This window comes from Aethalodelphis obliquidens, unplaced genomic scaffold (assembly GCF_003676395.1).
Source record: "Aethalodelphis obliquidens isolate GAN/ISIS:26980383/991018 unplaced genomic scaffold, ASM367639v1 scaffold25, whole genome shotgun sequence".
Taxonomy (NCBI): Eukaryota; Metazoa; Chordata; class Mammalia; order Artiodactyla; family Delphinidae; genus Aethalodelphis; species Aethalodelphis obliquidens.
This window is the reverse complement of record NW_020837969.1, coordinates 11,576,281-11,597,391: the sequence shown is the minus strand read 5'-3', so window position 1 is coordinate 11,597,391 and position 21,111 is coordinate 11,576,281. Positions and strand designations below refer to the sequence as shown.

Sequence of the window (21,111 nt, the reverse complement as noted above, 5' to 3'; positions counted from 1 at the left end):
GTCTAATATGTCATTTAAGTCACCTCCTATTGTTGTATTGCTGTCTATTTCTCCTTTTAGGTCTGTTAATATTTGCTTTATTTATTTAGGTGCTCCTCTGTTTACAAATGTTATATCCTCTTGTTGGGTTGATCTGCTTATCATTATATAATGACCTCCTTTGTCTCTTATTAGAGTCTTTGTCTTAAAGTCTATTTTGTCTATTTCTGATGTAAGTTTAGCTACCCCAGTTTTCTTTTGGTTTTCATTTGCCTGGACTATCTTTTTCCACTCCTTCACTTTCAGTCTTAGTGTGTCCTTGCATCTGAAGTGAGTGTCTTGTAGGCAGCATATATATTGGTCTTGTTTTTTTAATCCATGCAGCCACTCTGTGTCTTTCAATTGGAGAATTTAGTCCATTTACATTTAATGTAAATATTGATTGGTATGTACTTATTGCCATTTTGTTAATTTCTGGCTGTTTTGTAATTCCTTTGTTCCTTTCTTCTTCTCTTGTTTACTTCCTTTGTGGTTTGATGACTTTCTTTAGTGGTATGCTTAGTTCCCTGTGTCTTTATCTTTTGTGTATCTACTGTAGATTTTTGCTTCGTGGTTACCACAAGCCTTACATAAAACAACTTGTATTTGTAATAGTCTGTTTTAAGTTGATAACATCTTATGTTTTGAATGCATTCTAAAGCTACATTTTTACTCTCCCTCCACGTTTTATATTTTTGGTGTCGATTTACATCTTTCTATGTTGTGTATCCATTAACAAATTATTGTAGTCATAGTTATTTTTACTACTAATATTTTTGTTTTTTAACCTGCATACTTCCTTTATGAGTGATTAACCCACTGTCTTTACATTAGATTATTCTTAATTTTACTATATTTTTACCTTTACAAGTGAGATTTGTACTTTCATGTTTCCCTCTTTGTATTTAGCACCCTTTCATTTCGGCTTAAAGGCATCCCTTTAATATTTCTTGTAGGGCTGTTCTAGTCATGATGAACTCCTTTAACTTTTGCTTCTCTGGAAAATTCTTTATTTCTTCTCAATTCTGAAGGACAGTTTACTGAGTAGAGTATTCTTGGTTGGTAGTTTTTTGTTTTTGTTTTTGTTTTCAGCACTTTGACTATATTGTTCCACTCCCTTCTGGCCTACAGAGTTGCTACTGAAAAATCTGCTGATATTCTTATGGAGATTCCCTTGTATGTAAGGAATTGTTTTCCTCTTGCTGCTTTTAAGACTCTTCTCTTGTTTTTAACTTTTGACACTTTAATTATAATGTATCTTGGTGTGGCTTTCTTTGGGTTCATCTTATATGGAACTCTCTGAGCTTCCTGGATCTGATTGTGTGTTTCTTTCTCCAGGTTAGGGAAGTTTTCAGCCATTATTTCTTCAAGTAAGTTTTCTGCCTCTTTCTCTCTTCTCCTCTGGGACCCCTGTAATGTGAATGTTGGTCTGCTTGATGTTGTCCCAGAATGCCTTAAGGTATCTTCATTCTTTTTTCTTTTGGCTGCTCTGATTGGGTGAGTTCCACTCCCTGTCTTTGAGTCACTGATATTTTCTTCTGCTTCATTTAGTCAGCTTTTTTTTTTTTTTTTTTTTGCGGTACGCGGGCCTCTCACTGTTGCGGCCCCTCCCGTTGCGGAGCACAAGCTGCGGACGCGCAGGCTCAGAGGCCATGGCTCATGGGCCCAGACGCTCCGCGGCATGTGGGATCTTCCCGGACCGGGGCACGAACCTGTGTCCCCCGCATCGGCAGGCGGACTCTCAACCACTGCGCCAGCAGGGAAGCCCCCATTTAGTCAGCTTTGAAACCCCTCTGTTGTATTTTTCAGTTCAGTTATTGTATTCTTCTGCTTTGTGACATCTATTAGGTACTCTTATATTTTCTCTTTGTTGAAATTCTTATTTTGTTCATCATTTATCCTTCTCCAGAGCTCAGTGAGCATCTTCATGACCATTATTTTGAACCCTTTATCAGGTAAATTACTTATTTCCATTTTATTAAGGTTTTTTTCCCTGAGGTTTTATCTCGTTCTTTCATTTGGAACATAGTCCTCTGTTTCTTCATTTTCCTTGACTCTCTGTGTTGGTTTCTGTGCATTAGATAAAACAGCCACCTCCTCCAGTCTTGAAGGAGTGGCCTGGTGTAGGAGATGAACCTTACTGTTCAACCCTGCCCCAGCTCTTGGTTGTCTCTCAAACCTCTGTGATTGTCCAATCAGCCTACTTTATTTTTAATCTCTCTCAGTAGTTGAGGGTGTGCCAAGACCTGTCAGTGTCGCAAAGGGGAGTATGTCAGTTGTTACCTAGATTCAAGCTGGATTGGAAGCCAGACCCTGAGGCAGCAGCTTTTGAAGTATGCACATATACCTCTCAGGGGAAGACTGGGAGGTGGGCTTTTCTGTCAGTTTCCTCTGAGTTGAGCCCTGGGGTAGCCAGTTAAGAATGGTTTCCTTCTCTGCTATTGCCCTGTTGAACCCATGAACACAGCGCCACTGGCAACCAGAGCCAGGCTATCAAGGGTTGGGTTCTCTGGGCAGCAGCCATGACAGTCCGCGTACCAGATGTGTGCATTGTTCCTCACTCAGAGATGCTGATGACCCACAGTGGGGCAGGGAGAGAATATGAATGTGGCACTTGCCAGGCTCCTGTCTCTAGAGAGGGTTGCAGTCAGCCCCCAGATGAGTATTTCATTAGCACCCTGCCCCTCCGGCCATAGCTGAAGGTAAACTGACAGGCCTCTTTCACAGGGAGGCTGGTGCATTTGGGGCTGAGGTCTCTGTACTGTGTTCTGGAGGCAGCTGGTGGAGAGCTCTCACTGGATGTCTGGGGGCTTGTCTCTCAGGTGCAGGTCTTAAAAGTTGGGGTGCTGATGTGGGTTCACGTCCCTCACTCCTCAGAGAGAAGCTCCAGGCTGGGAGTTCCCTCCCGACTCTGGGCAGCCCCTCGGGGCTGAGGTTTGTGGTGAGATGTGTCAGGGCCTCTCCTACCCACTTAAATGTGTTGTTTTCTTGTTCAGCTGATGTGTAGGGGTGCTCTGCTGGTTTGGGGGTTTTCCCCAGGGAAAATTGTTCCATATGTAGCTGTCAATTCCGTGTGTCTGCGAGGAGGTGAGTTTGGGGTCCTTCTTTGTCACCATCTTGAACTGGACCAGAGGCAGTTTTCATGAGGCTTTATAATTTGTTTTAATATCAGGTAGGACTAGACTTCTCCCACTGCTGTTCTTGTTCTGAATTGTCTCCTAATTCTTCCTCGCTTTCTTCTTAAATGAACTTTGTATTTAACTAGCTCTAAGGGAAAAATCTGATTTTTTTTTATTGGTTAAATTTATATTTTTAAAAAACTTGTTTCATTTCTTCCCATTTATTTACAAAGAGTTTTACAAAATAGCCTTTTACAATTTTTAAAATTTCCTGTCTGTGTTTGTAATTTTCTTCTTGTCATTAATTTTATATAGTGTACTTTCTCGGTTTTGTCTGATAAGATATCTAGTGGTTTATCTTGCTGGTTTGTTTTGTCCAGTGAACCAGCTTTGGGGCTTATTTTTCAGTTCTATTCTTTTACTATTTATTAATACCTGTTTTATCTTTTTTTTTTTTAATTTATTTGGCTGCGCTGGGTCTTAGTTGCAGCATACAGGATCTTTCAGTTACGGCATGTGGGATCTAGTTCCCTGAGCAGAGATTGAACCCGGGCCCCCTGCACTGGGAGCATGGAGCCTTAGACACTGGACCACCAGGGAAGGCCCCACCTGTTTTTATCTTTAACAATTCTGTCTTTTTGTTCACTTACTCTTTTTCTAGCTTTCAAGTTGTATGTTTATATTATTTACTTTTTTATTGATATATGTATTTAATGCTGTAAAGTTTCCTGTCACACTTGTCTTTCCTGGGTCCTGTACATGCTGATGTGTACTTCCCCATCCTTTTATATGTATGCGTATTCGGTAGGGTGTTTGTTTTGCTTTGTGAGCCAACCCCAAACACTTTTCCTTTCAAAGTGAGCCAACCCCCTTCACGCTTGCTGCTCCGTTTGGCCTCAGTTCCCTGAAGTTAACGTTTTGGGTGCACAGCGCACGTTTGCATCTGTATCTGTCTGTCTTTATTTATGTTCACTTCTCTCATACACACAACAGAGAGTCTGGCCCCTTGTGTTTTATTTGCTTTTACTCTTTTGATATTTAGGAAGTTTTTTACCTCTTATTTTCACCTTTATGCTAATACCTGTGTGTAGTATCCTTGGTTTCTTCTTTTTGAACACTGACTGTTGGCTCCGTACAGTGTGTAATATTGCAGTTAGCTGCTGACCTGTCTCCCCTGCCCTCCCCTACCTTGTTAGTCATTGTTCTCTGCTATGTGTCTTATAGCCATCACTTGCTGTGTCTTTTCTGTCATCATGGACCCTTCGTGTACGTGTAGAAACATGTAATTCTACAAGTACATACATGTTACTTGTTTGACACCAGCCTTCTTGCCTTTGCCTCTCTAGTCCTGGTGGCCTCCTGAGCTCATTCTGTAGTGGATTCTCCACTAATTTCCTGGTTGCCGTACTTCTCTGTTCATGCACATTCATAACGTTTGTTGCGACCTTTACCTTTAAGACTGGGTTTATCTAAATGATAAATCCTTGACTCACTTGAGTATGTTAACTATGTCACCTGAACCCATTCCATTCCTGGCCTGTGATTCATCCTACAGAACTGCTGTCAGGTCTTTGTGTCTTTCTCACGTTATGGACGTGCACTCTTAGAGTAAGCGGGAGCGTGACCGTCATGAGGTGCTCGGTGGGTGTGTCATTCAGGCAAGGCAGCAGGTTGGAGGCAAGCCGTCAGAGCACGCCTGCGGGGCGTCGGTGGAATGCAGAGGGTGGCCGCTACGCCCTCGTGCCTTCCCGGCTCTCTCTCATGGAGTCTGCAGCTGCTTGGTTGGACTTCTTACGTGGCCCTTCTCCAAGAGAGCTCCCTCTGGAACCTCTGGAAGACGGTGTTCCCCTCGTCAAGTTGCATGGGGGTGTCCACTGCTTCTCCCGCTGGCAGAGCCGTGGGGCTGCCGGGGCCGCTGTCCACCTTGGTCTTCAGTATCCCATCCTGCCATCTGCCTGCTGCTCCCTTCATGCATCATGTCTGCATCAGATTCCTTAAGCATGTCACATGAGATGTTAGGACAGAAGTGCTAATGCTAAAACCAGACAGGTTTTGCATTTTTTTTTAACTTAAAAAAATTGGACCTTTTTTTTAATATCTTTTTTGCGAGAGAGGCTAATAATACACTGATGCAAAAGTGACTTTATATCAGGAAAACAAACGTGAACATTTGGCCAGCAGGAGAAAGTAATATAACCCTGACCCTTTGTGGGTAATGTGAGGATAAAAAGCTAAGTTTAATAGGTGACCGACATACAACTGAAAACAGTAACCTGGGACTGTTAGAGCAGAGACTGTGGCCCTGCTGGGAGAGAAGTTTCTTTCACTGAGAGAAACGCCCGTGGAAGTCAGCTTGGCAGTCAGTTACTGGTGACTGTGTCTGAGGGGTTCCTCTGTTTTGTTTTTTGGTAAAATGATCACATTTTGTTTGTAATGTTTACTTTGGCATGTTAAATATTTCATTTCGCTGAGTTTTTCTTCCCAGAGTCTCCTCTATTTGTATGGTAGAATTGATAGCCCATATGTGCTTTCAAGAGCGATACCAACTGAAGTAATTTAAGAAGATAGAGAATTGTATTAGTTTTCTAGGGTTGCCATACTGAAAACCCAGTGGTATAAGACAACAGAAATTTTGTCCTTGCAGTGTGGAGGCCAGAAGTCCGAAATGCAGGTGTCAGCAGGGGTGGTCCCTTCTGGAGGCTCTTTGGGAGAATTTCTAGCTTCTGGGGTTGCCAGCAATGCTCGCTGTCCTTCAGCTCCAGTCTCTGCCTCTGCTGTCACTCGGCTGTTGTCCCTTGGCTGCTGTCACCCGCCATCCCCCCGTGTCTCTCCTGTGTGGCCTCTCCCCATATAAGGTTTAGGGCCCATCTGGTTAATCCAGGATGATTTTGTCTTGAGATCCTTCGTGTAATTATATCTGCAAAGACTTTCATATTCACAAGTTCCAGGGGTTAGGACTTAGACATATTTGAGGGGCCACTATTTAACCCAAGGCAGTAATAAATATTTCTGGTTTAGTACAGTTTTTAAGATTCTGATTTCAAAGCAATTGGGTGGGGGTGGCTGCTGCAGTTTCCCCTCCTATGCAAAATCCTAGAAATGATTAAAAAAAGGTATATATTATCTTAAATACTGTAAATATACATTGTACTTGAGAGAAAATGGGGGGCGCAACTCTCAGTGTCTTGGTGCACCCGAAAGAGTAAGGAGTCTGTGAGACACGCTTGCATGGTCTGTAGCCGGAGGGCTTCCCGGTGGGAGAGTGTGGGGTGGGGATAGTGTGGGATGGTATTGCCAAGGAGGTGGCTGCAGCAGGGGGCTCCTCCCAGGGACAGCCACGGGGTATTTACTTGAGAAATGCAGTAGGAGCGACCGACAGAACACGTGCTGGGCATCCCTCCCTCCCACAGGCCGTGGAGTTATCTGACGCCAGCACCGAGCACTAATGTGGTCAGGGCAGCACCATAGGTGGCCGGGGTGCCCGCAGTTCCAGACCTGGGATACACACGGGCCAACAGCACAGCCCACCTATTCCCCATCTCTCCCTGAGGGCCAGGCAGGGGCACCCAGGCAGCAGTGCCTGCCCATCCCCCAGCTGGGGGTTAGTCCAGCAGGAGTCCCTGCCCTCTGGGCACCTTTAAGAGACATTGGATGCTGATGGGAACGCCCCGGAGAACTCATCCATGAAGAAACACTAATTACACAGATCACAGCAGGACTAAGTATCATCCTGAGACATTTACACCTGAAATGATAGCCGGTCTGGGATTTATGTCAAAATAATTGAAGTGAGTCCCCGGCCAAAAAATGGGTGGAGAGAGAGATGAGTTTAGATGGGTCATGAGTTGATGATCGTTGAATGATGAATTGCCACCCAGAATGGAGGGGAGAGTAGTAATGAGGTTAATTCCTTGTCTCTTACAGGCAGCTCAAAACAGAGCTATGTGCCTGGGTTTTTTGTTTTGGTTTGGTTTGAATTATAAAATTAGCAACCAGAACAAGTGAAGATAGAAATAATGAAAATTTACCCAGTTCTCAGGCGTGAGATTGGCAAGGGAGACTTTTCATTTTATACTTGGTTTTGTTTTTTTTTTATTAGCACAAATTACCTTTATAAGTATTAGAATGTAAATCATTCACAAATGTTGGTAATTTTTCTTACTAATTACAAAACTTCTGTGACTTGTCTTACAACATTACAGTTACGAACTGCCGATTAACCATTTTCAAACCCGGAGGTTTACCCTCCCTTGTCTTATTTCCTAGAATTGGGTGGAAATGATTGGAAGGTGATAGCCCATCACAGAGTATTGTGCTGACCCGAGAAAGGTCTGGGGATGAAGCTTAAGACCATGTTATGTGACTCTTGAGAAAAATGTCACCAGTTGTCTAATGGGTCATCCCTAGGGTGAGGATCCTCAGGTGGGAAAAGGTGAGGTCACCCTTGGACAGTGTTAAAAGCCGCAGGCTGACTTCAAGGCGTGAGTTAGGAGAAGAGAGTAACTTCTTTTCTTGGCCCTTGGTTATTTCTGTCAGGAGATTTTTTTTTTAATTGAAGTATAGTTGATTTACAATATTGTGTTAGCTTCAGGTGTACAGCAGACTGATTCAGTTACACATATATCCGTACGTATCCTTTTTCTAACTATTTTCCACTATGTGTTATTACAAGATAGTGAATACAGTTCCCTATGCTATACAGTAGGTCCTTGCTGTTTACCTGTATGTCAGGAGATGTTTTTGATGGTTCTTCTCCATACGTATCCTTGTCTTGGTTGGAAATGGACGTGGGGTGTGGGGAAGCCATGCACCTTTGGTGGGTTTATCAGAAAAACATTCCTGAGAGAGAGGGTGACGGGGTGCTGGTGGAGTGCCAAGCGGTGGGCGTGGAGGGCTGAGAGTGTCGCCTTCGTAAGTCAACACGGTTGAAATGTATAGATGTCTGTGCTTCCTTCCTGTACGTCTGTCCCTGGGCCTGTTGCCTCCCTTCAGACGGCCCAGCCCTCCCAGGGCAGAGTCAGGGCAGAGCACACGTGGGCGCTTGCCCAGTGCCCCTCGCTTGCCTGGGCCTAGCTGGACACGGCTCCCTCTCCCAGGAGATACCGGGCAGCTCCCTCCTCTCCTGGTGCCTGGTTTCCTTTCTGTGATGCTGTTTCTGGAGAGCAGTGTACTTCTGCTTTCCCTTGATGCCTTTGTGATTGTAGTTGGAAAAGCTGTTTATATTTGAAATCTTCTACCTTCAGTGTTTGAATCAATGACAACAAACCAATGTGAGATACAGCCAGGATCAACCCATTTCTATGAATTGGTATTATTTAACGCCTGCCACTGAATGTTAAGTTGTTTGTTTTTTCTAAATGCACTTTTGCTTGTCTTAATGATTTACGACTATTGCCAGTGTTCTTTAAGTCTATTCTGATGGTGATAAATGGATTCATTTGGGAAAATCAGCTGTTTTGATTAAAAGTGAATACAGGTTAGTGGAAGGAGCTTGTGTACAATTTTCTTGTCAAAGAGTGGCGACGAGGCAGCCAGCAGGGTTACTCCCTCGGCTTTGAGTATCAGTCCCTGGCCCTCCGCTAGCCAGCTCGTCTCCACAGAGCCCCTGCTTGCTGTCAGACTGAAAACAATCCAGCTGTGAGTGTGCTGAAAATAAAAATTGTGTGCATCTTCAGTTTTGAGGGGGTGGACTGCTTTTTGCATAGTCTTATTTATTTTTTACTACAAGGAAGAAATTTTTTTAAAAAAATGTGTTCAAGTTGTTGAGTTATCACCTTATGATTTTATTTTATCCAAAAGAAAAAAATGGGAAAGCTTTGAATTAGATGTTTTTAAGTGGAAAAAAGAAATGTTTTACTTCATCTGGCTTCAGTTAAGCGCCTTAACAGGTAGCATTAGTTGGTTGATGCTTTAGTAAGGAAATACAGTAGTAGTTCCAGTTAAGTCTTTGGAAGTATGGGGACAAAGAGAAGTGTTGAGTTTACTCAGCACTGGGTCAGGGATATAGCAGATCATTAGTATTAGGTATCATATTGTCACATTAACTTTTTTCCAGAGTATAAACTATAAAACTATAAGTTTTAAAGTCTGAAACTACCTTGGTTGAGCATTTCAAAATCCTATGCGATTCTAAAACTTGTGCATCACTTCCTGATACAGGATTCTGATAAGAACCAGGATAAATCTCAGGTTTCTCAAAACAAGCAAAAAACGTAGACATGGGGCTTCCCTGGTGGCGCAGTGGTTGAGAGTCCGCCTGCCGATGCAGGGGACACGGGTTCGTGCCCCGGTCTGGGAAGATCCCACATGCCGCAGAGCGGCTGGGCCCGTGAGCCATGGCCGCTGAGCCTGCGCGTCCGGATCCTGTGCTCCGCAACGGGAGAGGCCACAACAGTGAGAAGCCCGCGTACCGCAAAATACAAACAAACAAACAAACAAAAAAACGTAGACATTAGCCTTGTAATTTCAAACCTGTGATTTGTTGCTTTGAAAATTAAGGATTGCTTTCAGAATTTAACATGATTTTTATTCTGGGCTCCTGAATTGCAAACGAAATATTTCTTTTTTCTTTTTAACAAAAGAAAATCCAGATGAAGAAACCCCTGTAAAAATATTTTAATAAAATGTATCTTTATTTCAGTATCTTAAATAGTGAAGATGAAGAAATATTCAATAATGAAGAGCATGAATATGCATCCAAAAAAAGGAAAAAGGACCATTTTAGAAATGACAAAAATACTCAGTGTAAGAACATTTTCATTAATAATTTCATATTTACTTGTTGAATATGTTGATAAATTGAATTGCATTGACAGTGCTGTCTTATGACGTAAATGCTGATACAGTTATATACGTAGCAGCACTGTATCCACAGTTGCCCACTGACTTAGTGGTCACATATTTGCAGCTCAGCCATTTAGTTGAGTAAGTCATTAGTAAGATTTGCTACAATGAAACCAAAGACAGGAAAACCTACAAAACAGCCTCTGTGTCTGAATGTTGAATAGCAGTCCTGAATTCAGTTCCATTCACTCCCAAGCAGTGAGGCCGAACCTTAGGGACCTTGACATTGGGCTTTGGTGCAGGAGACGCTGCTGGTTCGGAGCAGAAGGTAGACATGGTCAAAACTGGAGCCATGCAGGCGGGACGGGGATGGGGAGGCTCTGAAAGGGCCCCTGTGCAGATGCCCAGACTTGAGTCCCTGAGACCCTGTTAGTGAATTCAGTCGTGCGCCCTCTGGAGGCCGCCGTGGACAATGTACTCGTGATCCTCAAAGCTCTGGGATGTGAGTTACTTGGAAAGTGTATTTAAATGGAACACCATACGGGGCCATAAAAGAGGAAGAGAACTTTTATTAGGGTGTATACCAAATGTACTTTTATAACCATTTGTGTTTGGATATGACTGCAGTCACTTGGTGACACTATTTTCTTCCAAGTTACCTAGACGTGGTACTGTCATAAATCATCTTTCATGTAAAGATGTTTCAGTACCTCTTAAACTGATATTAGGAAACGAAGCAATTCTGGTTGCATTTAGCCAAGTCAAAGCATCTCTTATCTATATGATGTCAGGTAATTTTGTTAGCATGTGCCACTGTTGAAGTTCCTTAAAATCTTCATTTTGTAATGATTCACCAGCTTTTAAAAACAAAGTTAATTTTTATTCTAGGTTTTTATCGTGAAAAATGGATCTATGTCCATAAAGAAAGCACAAGAGAAGTAAGTATTCTATTATAAATAAGAGTATGTTTTGTATTGTTACTGTTGAATATGTGATGTTACATTAAATTGTTTCTTTTGCAATATCACACCTGTGTCCACATTCTAAGAGGTGAAAGCATAAGAGGGTCTTGAGACAGTGTTTCGTGTGTGTGGTGTATGTCAGTGCCCCGTACGAATCTGAATCAGTGGAGGGCTGTTTCAGAAGAAGTATGGACCCCCAGGTACTTTGATATTTCCTCCCCTGCCCTCCCCCAAAGCTGTTCATAGTGAGCCTCTGGTACTAGTAGGGCTGTGTCTTGGCTCTCCTGTGTTTTGGGTTGGTGAGAACAGTTTGTAAACCCCTCATTTATTTTGTAGAGTGGTAGCTAAGGTGATGGTGGTTAAGCTGGAATCTGCGAAGAGCAGTTGAGCCCTGCCCGCCTTTCTTTTGCAAAAGGTCTGTTCGCCTCAGCTCTGCATGTTTCCTTTTTCTCTTGGTATCTGGAGAAGCTTGCTTCCATCTGTTGTCTAAGAAACTCTGCATTGGCCTTATTTTGCAACAATGGGGGAAAATATTCAGGGAGCGGTTGTTTAGCATGTATTATGTTAGCGTAAGTTAAGGGTTCCAGAAGTGTTAATAGTGGGTGTTCTGAAACCAGCCCAGCTTCCTAGAAGCTTAAGGATTAGATTCTGAGATAGAAAATCTATCTGACCTATTTGGCGATGGTTAACATTGTTAATGGGTATGAAACCACTCTAACCCGTAACATACACTCCAGTACACCATTGGAAGGTGTTTGGCAAATCTGACCTAGTTTGAGCTTATGAAAGACTGTTAGACATTTGGACTTCCCTGGTGGTGCAGTGGTTAAGAATCCACCTGCCAATGCAGGGGACACAGGTTCTAGCCCTGGTCCGGGAAAATCCCACATGCCACGGAGCAACTAAGCCCGTGCACTACAACTACTGAGCCTGTACTCTAGACCGTGAGCCACAACTGCTGAGCCTGCGTGCCACAACTACTGAAGCCTGTGCTCCTAGAGCCTGTGCTCTGCATCAAGAGAAGCCACCGCAATGAGAAGCCCTTGCACTGCAACAAAGAGTAGCCCCTGCTCGCTGCAACTAGAGAGAGCCCGCACGCAGCAATGAAGACCCAATGCAGCCAAAAATAAATAAATAAATAAATTTATTTTAAAAAAAAAGAAAGAAAGACTGTTAGACATTTCATTTGCTGGGTGTCACCACACTGATTACAGAACAGAGGTCCAGCTTCGGCTGCACACGCGGCAGAGGGGGAACTTGCGGTGAGTCTGCGGAGTGTTGCATGGGTCCTGGGAACCGGCACAGGCAGGCACAGGAAAGGGCCAGGACTCGGAGCTGGTCCCATCTCTCTCCGCATCACATCACGCCTTTGGTCTTCTCACCTGGGGCCCTCCAGGTGTTTGCTGCTTGGGTGCTTCAAACGTGTGATTTTATTTCCCCCCAAAGAAGAGGCTGTTGTGAGATGGGTGACTGCCTGGAAGGAACACCAGTGTTTGGAATTCTGTTCACTGAGAAAGAGAATAGTTACTGGCTGTGATTGATTTCAGGTTGTGATTGATATCCAGTTAATCTTGGCTTCCTCCACAGCTCCCAGGAAAATATTTTGTACTTAGTGGATATTCAGTAAAAATACATAATGAATGTTTTAAATAAGTGTATCTTGTTGGCTTGTGCACACATTGAGAGTGTTGTTGGGATTTGGGTGTAAAACCAAATCAGCCCTCACGGTGCGTCTTCTGTCAGAGACTAAGGATTTCCCCTCCAGCTCCCCCTCTGGCCCCTCTCCTGTCCTCTGTTTGAAATGTGAGGCGTGTTTGTCACCTCATGTTTTCTGTGATTATTCCCCACTTTATCTATACCCACAACTCTGCATTGAAGATCTCTTTATGTTCTAAGTATTCCAATACAGAAGATCGAGTTTAAAATGTCTTCTGAAACCTGGGGTAGAGATCTGTACAAACCAGTATGGAATATAGGGCATATCACTGCCCACGGTCACGTCCCATCACCTCTAGCCCTTTGCACCCACACGCTGGTATTCAGAACCCCACCCCACTCAGGTGCCTCTCGGCCTTGATCCTGAGCGGCTGGGCGTACGTCCAGGCCTGGAGGCACACAGGACTCCCCGCAGAGGAATCGAATTCCAACGTGTAGTTTATAGCAGATGCTTCTTCATAGTGGCCAAGCATGATTTATGTATTTGTAGTTGCACAGCCTAGAATAATCCAGTTATTTTATGATTTTAGGCTTAATTTTGTCCTCCCCCAAATGCATGCCAACAAAGGAAATTGACAAATATTTAATCAATATTTATCCTTGTCATTAAGTGGTGTAGAAATGTCAATGCGTAGTGTCTTGATTATACATAAATGACTTAAATTTAGCATTGTTTTAATTTTACTCTGTTTTCAGCTAAATATGGAATAGATCATAATAAAAACGAATATCTTTTGCCAAAATTAAAAAAGAAATTGCGCAGACTAATTCACGTTAACTGTTAGCTCATTTTGACTCATGACTCATTTGACAGATTTTCACTTGTGTCTGTTTTTCCAGAGACACGGCTACTGCACTTTGGGAGAAGCTTTTAACCGCTTAGACTTCTTCAGTGCGGTTCAGGATGCCCGGAGGTTCACTTACGTGGCCAGAGTGAGTATTTTATTTCAGAGTCACTTGATGACACTTTGGAGCGACTGCGTTTTGAGGATTATCATGTGAAATATTTAAGATGCTTTTGACAGCTGCGTACAGTTGTGCTTGTTCGCTGGTAGAGAACCCCCGGGGGCGGGCAGTCGGGCGAGGCTCCGGGCTGGCGCTAGGGCTTTTGCAGGCTCCCGCAGGGGCAGGGGCACACTCCCCGCCCGTCGCGCTGTCGGAGATGCAAAGAGGAGGCAGAAGGTATCCTGGGAATCCTTACCTGGTGGTTTCACATGCATTTTCTACTTTGTGTTTTTCACGGAGTATGATCCCTGCTTAATAGAGGGACAGTGGGCTAACAGAAAGAAGGAAATTTATACCGAATGGAACTCCACAGAAGCCTTATTGTGTTAATAACATGTTTTTAGAGGAAATTTTTGTCTGGCCTACATTCAGAAAAGAAAGGATCTTGCCATATGTTCCATTTACTGTCTGCTTTTATTTGCCTAACAAAGTTATTCACCTTCTTACTATTATAGGCAAAGAGTAAGTGATGGGTCATGAAGCTGTTGATTTTGGATTTTTAATGGTGCTATGAGACTCTGGAAAGATATTCCTTGTAATGCCTGCTAGGCATTTGGAAGTGCTACCGGAAGGACAGAAAACTGGGTGGTTAAATGATTTTAAGCCCGAGTGTTTGGTTTGGTTCCCGTCAGAGTTTGCCGGGCATCCATGTGACCAGCACCTGGGGTTCCTAGCCACGTGCTCCCTGCAGCCTCGCCAGGTGGGGGCTGTGTGGAGGCCGTAGTCCCTCCGAGGGTTTGAGTTCTCCCAGGTGCCTGCGCACCAGACAGGGGCCTCCACCAGCTACCTCTCCCCTCCAGGCGACCGAACTGGAATTTGACTCCACTTTGTAGAAATGCCAAGATTTGAGTATCCAGGAAAACGTGTGTCAGCAGAGAGGTCTGTTACACAGTAAGCGTTTACCCACGTGCTTTTTGATAGTTCAGATCATGCTTAGTTGTCTAATACCAGCCACTCTGGACCGCGACCCACACGAGGGATTTTACTCGTGGGGGCGTGAGAGAGACTCTGGGGCAGGACGGAGACGCGAGAGGGAGGACGGAGACACGGGAGGGAGGACGGAGACGCGGGAGGGAGGACCGAGCCTCCTGGTTTCAGTGCCGGGCTTTCTGCTCATCTTGCTGGTCCAGGCCCTTGGTTTGCTGACCAGAGAAGGTCTGAGCATTCTGTGCTCTGTGTCCTACTGAACCTGGTCAGCTGAACAGCCTTGGGATCTTTGTTTTGTCCACATGCTGATCTCTTTTTCACTGAGGAGCCTTTCTTCAGACGTCGTCCTCATCCTAGACAGTAGTACCTGGCAGATCGTAGACTTTCTCTGCTGGTTCTTTTGTAGTATATGTAAAAAAATACGTAACTAAAAAGTAAAATGTGTGGTCTGTCCACGTGCTAACGCGTGAGGTGGCGTTTCCCTGCATCGCCTCTAGAAGCGGCCGCCGGGGCTGGTGGCTTTGGCAGCCGCTGAGGCCGCTATGCGAGGCTCGCCAGCACCACTGGGCCCTCCCACACGGCTGGCCTCTCTTTGTGGCACTTCCGTGATGGCCGAGCGCTCCCGCCAGGTGGGGCCTCCCCATCAGGGGTCCTTGCCTCCTCACCCTCCTCCTGCCCCTGCTTCCTGCTCCTTCAAACCCTTCCCGAGGCCGGTTACCTTCCCAAACTGATCTGCTTATGTCTGCCTTCTCCGAAAGACAAAGACGGATGAAGCCAGCTGTCAGTGACTCTGTGATCGGGTCCATGTGCCGTGGCCATGGTGCGCTGTCCCCTGGCCCTAGTGACTGTGATTGGGTCCATGTGCCGTGGCCATGACGCGCTGTCCCCTGGTCCTAGTGACTCTCTCTGATCGGGTCGACTTGCCGTGGCCATGGTGCGCTGTCCCCTGGCCCTAGTGACTCTATGATTGGGTCCACGTGCCGTGGCCATGGTGTGCTGTCCCCTGGCCCTAGTGACTCTATGATTGGGTCCATGTGCCGTGGCCATGGCGCACTGTCCCCTGCCCTAGTGACTCTCTGTGATTGGGTCCATGTGCCGTGGCCATGGCACGCTGTCCCCTGACCCTAGTGACTCTCTGTGATCGGGTCCATGTGCCGTGGCCGTGACGTGCTGTCCCCTGGCCCTAGTGACTCTCTGTGATCGGGTCCACATGCTGTACTGTCTCTTTTCCCTTCCCTTTCCTCCTGTTGCCTCCCCAGCAGGCCTGATGCCCCCATTTGCTTTCTTTTGATCGTGCTCTGTGCCTCACCTCTGGGTGACATGTCCCCCTGCACTTGCTGCCACCTTGTCTGTGGGGGTGGGATCCCCTCTCGCTCAGCACCCTGCCACTGGGGTGGAAACACTGCTTTGCGGGTCTGTTAGTGCATCATTGTGCGGTCAGTACCCCTGAATCGCACTGAATCGTAGTTGGCCTTAGTGGCTGGAGTGGTGTCCTTGGCACCTCTCTGCTGCTTTCATGTTTACACCACACTTACCAGGACAGTGAGGGTCTCTTGCAGTTCTTCTCAACAAGACAATTTCCTATAATTTGTGCTGTGTTGTCCAGATGGCCACTCCTTAATATTAGAAGAGCTGTAGATGTACACGCAGTGGTTTTGAAATGACTGATGAAAGAGTTTCCTTACATTTCGGATGGCATGCAGTAATATTTCCTCTAAGAATTTATATGAAAAAAATTAGTATTAATATTTTATATGAAGTCCCTTTGTTTAGCTAAAATTAGCATTTTAAACTGAGGCTAATCTATAATTACTACATAGTTTCGGAATAAAAATTAGTATTAGAGTTTAGTGTTCAGTATAAATTGTTTTAGTTGTCAAAATAAAAATAAGTAGTTTGGAATGGAAGTTTAGTCTTTATTCTCCTATACTTTGGCAGGCATGGAAATTTGACGTCTTCTAATTACACAAATCCAAATTAAATTGTCTCTTGCACATCCTGTATATGAAATAAGCCACTTTTGGTGTTGTCTGTTTAAAACTATTTGAAACATCTTCATACCTAGGTTACTTTTGCAATTTTTCAAAATTTTAGTCTGATTTTGAGGAATAAACATTGTTTTTCCAAGCTGCATTCACTCAACTTTTTTTTTTTTTTTTTTTTTTTTTGCGGTACGCGGGCCTCTTACTGCTGTGGCCTCTCCCGTTGCGGAGCACAGGCTCCGGACGCACAGGCTTAGCGGCCACGGCCCACGGGCCCAGCCGCTCTGCGGCACATGGGATCCTCCTGGACCGGGGCACGAACCCGCGTCCCCTGCGTCGGCAGGCGGACTCTCAACCACTGCGCCACCAGGGAAGCCCCTCACTCAACTTTTTAAAGGAGAATAGAGAACTAATTCCATGTGCCATGTTCCTCAGAACATGGCACCTAATTTAGGGTCACTGTTGAATCACATAGGCAGTGCCTGCCGGCGCTGGTGGGAATCGTATGGAAACCTGTAAACATGGGGTTGTGAGCTGCCCCCTCCGCACTGTGGTGGGATGGATGAGTGCGTGGTCTCTCACACGCTCCTCGTGCATTCGGCCTGTTCTTAAACCTCATTCACGTTACATTTTGTCCATCTGGCCACGGATAAGTCCAAACACCACTTCTTGCTCTGGGCTAACACGTGCGTAAACACACACACCGCCTCCGCCGCTGAGCTTCGTCCGCACGCTTGTAAACAGTCGTGTTCTTCACCACCATTCAGCAGAATTTGTGTTACAAATGTAATGCTGTATATTTAGTTTCAGACTAGTTGGTAGTCAGCGATATGGCTATTATGTTAAACTGCTGTTAAAACTATCTTGTAATTCACCAAAAAATGCTTATTTATAGATTGAGAATGTTGTCTTGGCCGGCTACTGAAAAGCCCTTAGCATAATTTATTGAACTATTAAATTTATTTCCAGAAAATCAATAAAAACTGGTCTTTACTCGTAATTTTTCTCTCCTTAACTGATTATTTGCAGTTATTATTTTATAATATGTGCTGAGAAACTTCCTTATTGAGGGAAAAAAAATGACAGTCAAGATGCAGTTTAGATTTGGCCTTGGTGAGTGGACAGTTCTTAATATCTGGTCCGTAATTGAGCTTACTTCTCATTCATACCATTAATATGTAATGTGTAAGTAAATTAAAAGCATTTTTGGTCAGTTTTAGGACCTTACTTTCATTAAAATAAATCAAAGACTTAAATTTGGTGGAATTTTGAAAATTTTAAGTAGAAAAATTAACCAAAAACTTAGAATTATTAGCACATATGTAGTTATTTCGCCACGAAGGGGAGACTTATAGCAGAGTTGGTATTTCAAAAGGCCTTTGAAGTGGGCTTTTAGCTCCGTGTCATGACTGGAGACTGAGTGTCAGCATCTTTACCTCCTGTCTAGTAGTTGGTGTCCCCTGGTCTGAGGTGGGAGGGATGAGAATGTTGGTGCCCACATTGCTGAGCGCCCTTAGGAGAGGTGCACGGTCCCATCCTGTGAGGTTGACTTGTCTTTCCAAACTAACAGTGTCAGGGAATCTTCTAATTCACATTCCAGCCATAGACCTCGTCACATCTGTCAGCGATACACACTGAAGTTTCAGCAGTGCAGAGAGGTGGCGTCTGTCCGTAGTGTCGGTGCACACCTGGAAACTGGGCAGCCCCTCAGTGCCAGCCCTTCCTGGGGGAGAGTTGGGTTGTGTCTCTCTGTGGGGCATGTAGGTCATGCATGGTGGCTCCCTGGAGTCCGAGGCCCCCCAGCACTGCGGGGACAGCAGCTGCGGGTCCCCTGGGAGAGACGGGGCGGGCTCAAGGACAGCATGCACTGGAAGGGTCGGCACTGGGGGCAATGGCCAAAGAGGCTGTCAGGAAACTCCCTGAGAGCAGCACAGGGTAGCAGTTGAAATGTATAAACATGCCGGGTGTGCTGTGCTTCCTAAAGTAGGTTCCTCTTAGGGGAAAAACTCTCAGAATCGTTACGTTTATGTACCTTTATTTGGGTTATTTGGAAAATGAGTTTATACTTCATTCCCTGCCTGTGGTCAGTGAGCTTTGCTGCCATCTGTGACACATTATTCACTTTATTTGGCTTGTAAATAGTGACTTTTTTTTACCTTGGTTACCTTAACTTCCTCACATTAACTTCCCTATGATTGGAATGTGTTACTCACTGACAGTTGGGTTCCTCTGAGCTTTATTTGAGGCCTGGTCACAGGAGCATCAGGTTTTATCTGTGACAGTAACTCAGCCTCTTGAGGGCCCTTCCAGCTCACCCAAGGCTCCTCCCTGAGCTCGGGGAAGCCGCGCCCGCGGCGGGCCATCCTGCGCGTCGCCCAGGGAGCAGCGCGAGGTGTCGGGTGCTGGCTGTGTGTGCTGCACCATCGTATTCGTAGTGTTAGGAGAGTTGAACTCTGTAGCTTAATTATGAAAATATTTGTTGAGAAACATTTTAACAGACGTTAATACTCACTGCTAGCATTCACGGCCTGTTTAGAGAATAGCTGCTGGCTGGCAGGGCAGGATCTGTGAGGTTTAATAATTGATCAGGCCTTTCCAGCGGTGCTGGTGAACCTGTCGTCTGTGACGTATTTAAGTCCCTTCTTGTACTCGGGGTCATACAGAAAGAATCTACTAACCCTGTAGTCACAGTAGGGGATCAGGAAATATTAATAAATACAGGGTGTGCTTAGGGTGTAACAGATGCACTTATTAGGGTGCTTACGAGAAGTTGGTCATGGAAGATTCATGTTTATACAAGGTGGGATCACACAGAATAGTATTTCTCCATTCAGAACATTTCACTAAAGGGGTAGGACTTTCCAGTAGCGCATACGATATTCTGAAAGGATATTTCAACAACTTTATGACTTAGAAGGAAGTTTGGCAGTGGAAACCGGATTTCTAAGAGGGATTGTTGGGTAGGGGTAGGGGATTAAGAGGAACAAACTACTGTGTATAAAATAAACAGGCTACAAGGATATATTGTGAAGCACAGGGAATGCAGCCAATAGTTCATAATAACTGTAAATGGAGTATAAGCTTTAAAATTGCCAGGCACTGTGTTGTGCACCTGAAACTTATACAAATGAATAAAGTAAAAGGATTGTTGAGTGACTTGGCCAGGAGGATGCAGCAGGGCCGATTTCCTGGTTTTACGCTGTGGCTCTTGAAGTGAAGGGCACCAGGGACCAACGGTCGGGCTTGGAGGCCCCATGGACGCCAGGGGAGCTCTGAAAGGCCACAGCGAGTGCAGCCCCTCTGCAGCTCAGCCCGGCCCCCAGGGACTGCCTGCGTTTTGTCACAGACGTGTACGTGCAGGATCCCACCCCGAAGAGCCAGAGACGAGGGTGTCGGTGTGAGCGGGAAGAGGGGCAGCGAAAAGTTCTGGTGACAGGAGGCAAAGGGGCCGAGTGCGGATGCACCCCTTGATCTCAGTGGACAGACCCTGAGTTCTCGCTGTCCTTCGAGATGGCACACCTCTCATCACTTTCTTTCCAGTTTTGTCCTGTGTCAGGATTAACTGCGGGAGGTGGCGGTCAGAACGGGGCCCGGCCTCGGGCCGGGGAGTGGGGCGGCTGAGTGGTGGGCCCAGCCCTGCTCCAGGCGTACACAGGCCATACCGGGAGACTCGACGGCTCACAGAGCACCCTCCCTGCTTCTTCACTTCTGATCCTCTGCCAGCTCGATGGGCTGGGTCACCGTGCGCGGCAGATGGTGACCTGAGCCACAGAGGGATTCACATCTTGCGCATGGGTTGCCTGCGTGAAAAGTTTAGTGGTAGAGTTTTGCTTAAGTCTTTTCACTGTTCCACATTCCTATATTAGAGGAATTATGTTTTTGAGGAATTACTTCTGAATAGCGAGTCTGCGGGCCTGAACAGTGTCCCCCAAGGTTCACGTCCACCTGGAGCCTCAGAACGTGACCTTATTTGGAAGTGGGGTCTTTGCACGTGTAATCAGTTAGGATGAGGTCCTGCTGGAGTGGGAAGGGCCCTAAACCGGTGACTGTGTCCTTAAGAGGGAACAGAGACACAGTCACAGGGAGAAGCCATGTGAAGAGATTGGCCCAGGGGCTCCACAACACTAGGAGCTGAGTGAGGCAAGGAGGTCCCCTCCCTGGGCCACAACGTAACAGGGCCCCGCCGACACTGGGGTCTGGACCTGCGACCTCAGAACCCTGAGAGTGGTGGCTGCTGACGTACCCTGCGCGGCATGGGGCTGCCTCACGGCAGCCGCGGAAACCATGCAGAAGGGCCGTTACTTCTCCCCTGGGGTGCTGTGTGCTTTTCTCCTTGAGAGGAGAGGTCATGCTTGTTCATGTTTTGTCTTCTGTGAAGGACCAAACATACTTCTTTACACGATAGTCAGATATTCTCACACCATCTCACTTTGAACATGTGGAAAATGAGCCTGTGTTAACGGTGGGTTAGACGACATGATTGCAAACTAGTCAGTGAAAAAATTACAAAGAGCAGAACCCGGGAGGCCTTCCGTTTTCTGGCACAGGTTGGAAGGAGACCCTGCTGCCACCTGAGTGCGTATGAGAACACATTTTGCT

The 21,111-nt window shown here is 45.6% G+C and overlaps 1 protein-coding gene across 11 annotated transcripts in view; it reads left to right on the top strand.

The window, feature by feature from the left end:
- The window catches only part of FBXO25 (F-box protein 25), a 63,031-nt gene that overhangs the window by 14,201 nt on the left and 27,719 nt on the right, over positions 1 to 21,111 (top strand). For 10 of the 11 annotated variants that reach the window (XR_003436212.1, XR_003436213.1, XR_003436211.1 and 7 more), the window contains exons 3-5: positions 9,778 to 9,881; positions 10,809 to 10,858; positions 13,439 to 13,531. Coding sequence is in view for 8 of the 11 variants with exons in the window: in XM_027122573.1 (XP_026978374.1) it covers positions 9,778 to 9,881; positions 10,809 to 10,858; positions 13,439 to 13,531 (247 nt within the window). In the remaining 3 variants the exon portion in view is untranslated. The remainder of the gene's footprint in view (positions 1 to 9,777; positions 9,882 to 10,808; positions 10,859 to 13,438; positions 13,532 to 21,111) is intronic. The other variant, XM_027122574.1, reaches the window with a different exon arrangement.